The 2789-nt window shown below is 53.6% G+C and overlaps 1 protein-coding gene across 1 annotated transcript; it reads left to right on the top strand.

Annotated features, from left to right (window-relative positions):
- Positions 1-482: 482 nt before the first annotated feature.
- On the top strand, positions 483-2432 carry LOC118237146 (piggyBac transposable element-derived protein 4-like). The gene has a single exon (XM_035435609.1). It carries the CDS (start codon positions 483-485, stop codon positions 2430-2432), a length of 1950 nt encoding a protein of 649 aa, XP_035291500.1.
- Positions 2433-2789: the final 357 nt, after the last annotated feature.

Here is a 2789-nt window from a genome sequence, read left to right as displayed (position 1 = left end):
TCCAACTTGTGCGACCTGTTTATCGTCGTGACTAAAACGCAATGTAAGTAGAAGCGTGACAAACATTAGGAAACAAAAAAAACAGCTATATTTAATACCACACGCTGTCCCCTGTCCCATCGGAGACGCGTAGCTTTTAATGGTGTCCCGCACCAACAGACATTACAACGGCAGCGGCCATCTGCCAGCTTTGCGAACTCGCTACCCCACCAGCTGCAGTCGCAAAACGCCCGTACAAAGCAGGACATGCATACAGCTTCTGACGTCTCCGGCCACACTGCGCCTCAAAGCACACCAAAACCAAGAGCGGAAACAATGAGATCCCAGCCTTTACAAACCGCACGGCAAAAAAACTGCTGAGTTTTTCCGAGAATATACAAGTGCATTTCTATTCTTTTAAATTTAAGATTTGTTTTTTGGATATATTTCCCAAGCTAAAAAAATATAAAAAGACTCATGCAAGGACAGTTCAAAACCCCGACATGGCGGCAGGAAAAAGGAGGGAGCTTTTTACTATTTTAGAAACAAGCGCTGACACAGAAAGGGACTCGGCTTCCGATAGTGAGGAATCGCCGCTTAATCTTTCTGCCGACGTGAAGTGGTTTGAGATTCCTTTCAGAAAACCCGACTCGGACGAGGAGGAAGAACTAGAGGAGGATGAGGAAGAGGATGAATTCAAAAGCGTAGCGGCAGCAGAAACTGCGGACGCGGCCAGCTACATCGCAGGAGGCGGCTGCAATATTATTTTAGTCACTGACAATGGGATAAAGCACGAGGAGGAGACAGAGGATTCGTATTATGCACCCGCTAACAACTGTTCTGAAACCAATTCAAACGACTCGGACATAGATTTCTCCGATTTAGAGGAGGAGCAGAACGATTTATTCAGCCCATTTGATGATTTAGGTGAGGACTGCACTTCTCCAGACTTCTGGGGCGAACCTGACCAAATCATTTCAATAGAGCCGTTCTCCGCTATATCTGGCCCCCAGCACGCACTGGGGGATGAGGCTGACACCCGTGACTATTTCCGGTTGCTCTTCCCTGACTCTCTTTTTGAACACATGGTAGAACAAACAAACAACTACGCCCTCTACAGGCAAAGGAGGAGTGGGAAAGTAGACGCCCACTGGCATCCTACGGACCTGAGGGAAATGCGAGCTTACATCGGACTGAACATTCTCATGGGCATCAATCAGCTTCCGGATTACGGCATGTATTGGGCCACTGATATCTTCATAGGCAACGCCGGCTTTAAAAAGACAATGACAGCCAGGCGCTTCGAGAAGCTGAACCAAAACATCCACCTGTGCGACCGGGAGTCAGAGCCCGTCCCCGGGGAGCCCGGATACGACGGGCTGTACAAGATACGCCCCCTGCTGGACGTGGTGGAGAGCACCATGTGGGACGTGTACGTGCCCAACCGCTGCCTCACGGTGGACGAGGGGACCGTCGCGGTGAAGGGGCGCTTCTCCCCGACCCAGTACATGCCCTCCAAGCCGCTGAAGAAGGGTCTGAAGGTGTGGATGCTGTGCGACTCCAAATCGGGCTACTGCCACCGGGCCAACATCTACGTGGGGCGGTCGGGCGAGAACGACACGGGGGCCGTGGGCTACCGGGTGGTGACCAGCCTGGTGAAGGGGCTGGAGGGGAAGCACCACCACATCTTCATGGACAGCTTCTTCACCTCGGTGCCCCTGGTGCAGCGGCTGCTGCGGGACGGGCTCTACGCCTGCGGCACCACCCTCCCCACGCGCCGGGGCTTCCCGGAGAGCCTGCGCCTGCGCAACGTGGGCAAGCTGGCGCAGGGCGAGTTCTTCCAGTGCCAGCGGGGCAACATCGTGGCCACCATCACCCGCGACACCAAGGTGGTCAGCTGCCTGTCGTCCAACTCGGCGCCGGGCATCGTGGGCATCTGCCCCAGCCGGCAGCGGGACGGGGCGGTGCTGGGGGTGCCCCGCCCGCTCCCGCTGCTCCTCTACCAGGAGAACATGCGCGGCGTGGACCTGAGCGACCAGCTGCGCGAGTGCTACCAGGTGGGGCGGCCGTGCAAGAAGTGGTGGCGCTACTTCCTGTGGTTCTACATCAACCTGTGCATCGTCGACGCCTACATCGTGATGCGGGAGAGCCGGGGCGGGGCCCCGCCGGCGGGATTCAGCGGGAAGCAGTTCACCCAGCGCCACTTCCGCATCCGCCTGGCGCAGCAGCTCATCGGGGACTACCAGGGCGCCCGGGGCATGGAGCGCGCCGCCCGCAAGCGCCACGCCGACTCGCCGGTGGAGTACGGCCACCGCCTGGAGCGCATGTCCGAGCGGTCCAGAAGGTGCCGGAACTGCACCAACAAGGGCCTGAGACACGAGAGCGTTTTCGGCTGCAAGATCTGCAACGTGCACCTCTGCAGGGGCGGCTGCTTCTCCGAATTCCACAAATAATAACTAGTTTTATTGTTATTATTATTATTATTATTATTGTTATTATATTATTATTATTATTACTTTTTTGAATTCAAGATTTTCGCCCTTTACAGCCTTGTTGAAGGGAGACTGAGAACATTAGGTTTTGAATCCAAAGTTTCTAAGTACAGGTACACATTAACAATAATTTTTCATTTCTCGTAGTTGTAATTAGTAGCCTTGTCATAGCAGTAGAAGTAGATGTGTTATTGCACGTAGTGACTTCATTGACTACAGTCCAGCAAGGGTAGCTACTTTATATCAGTGTAAACTGTTCACGTTACATGTCTTGTCATACCTACGAAAAAAAAGATTTTGTGCCACTTTTTTATACAT

This window comes from Anguilla anguilla, chromosome 10 (assembly GCF_013347855.1).
Source record: "Anguilla anguilla isolate fAngAng1 chromosome 10, fAngAng1.pri, whole genome shotgun sequence".
NCBI classification, from domain to species: Eukaryota; Metazoa; Chordata; class Actinopteri; order Anguilliformes; family Anguillidae; genus Anguilla; species Anguilla anguilla.
This window is presented reverse-complemented; position numbering and strand designations above follow the sequence as displayed.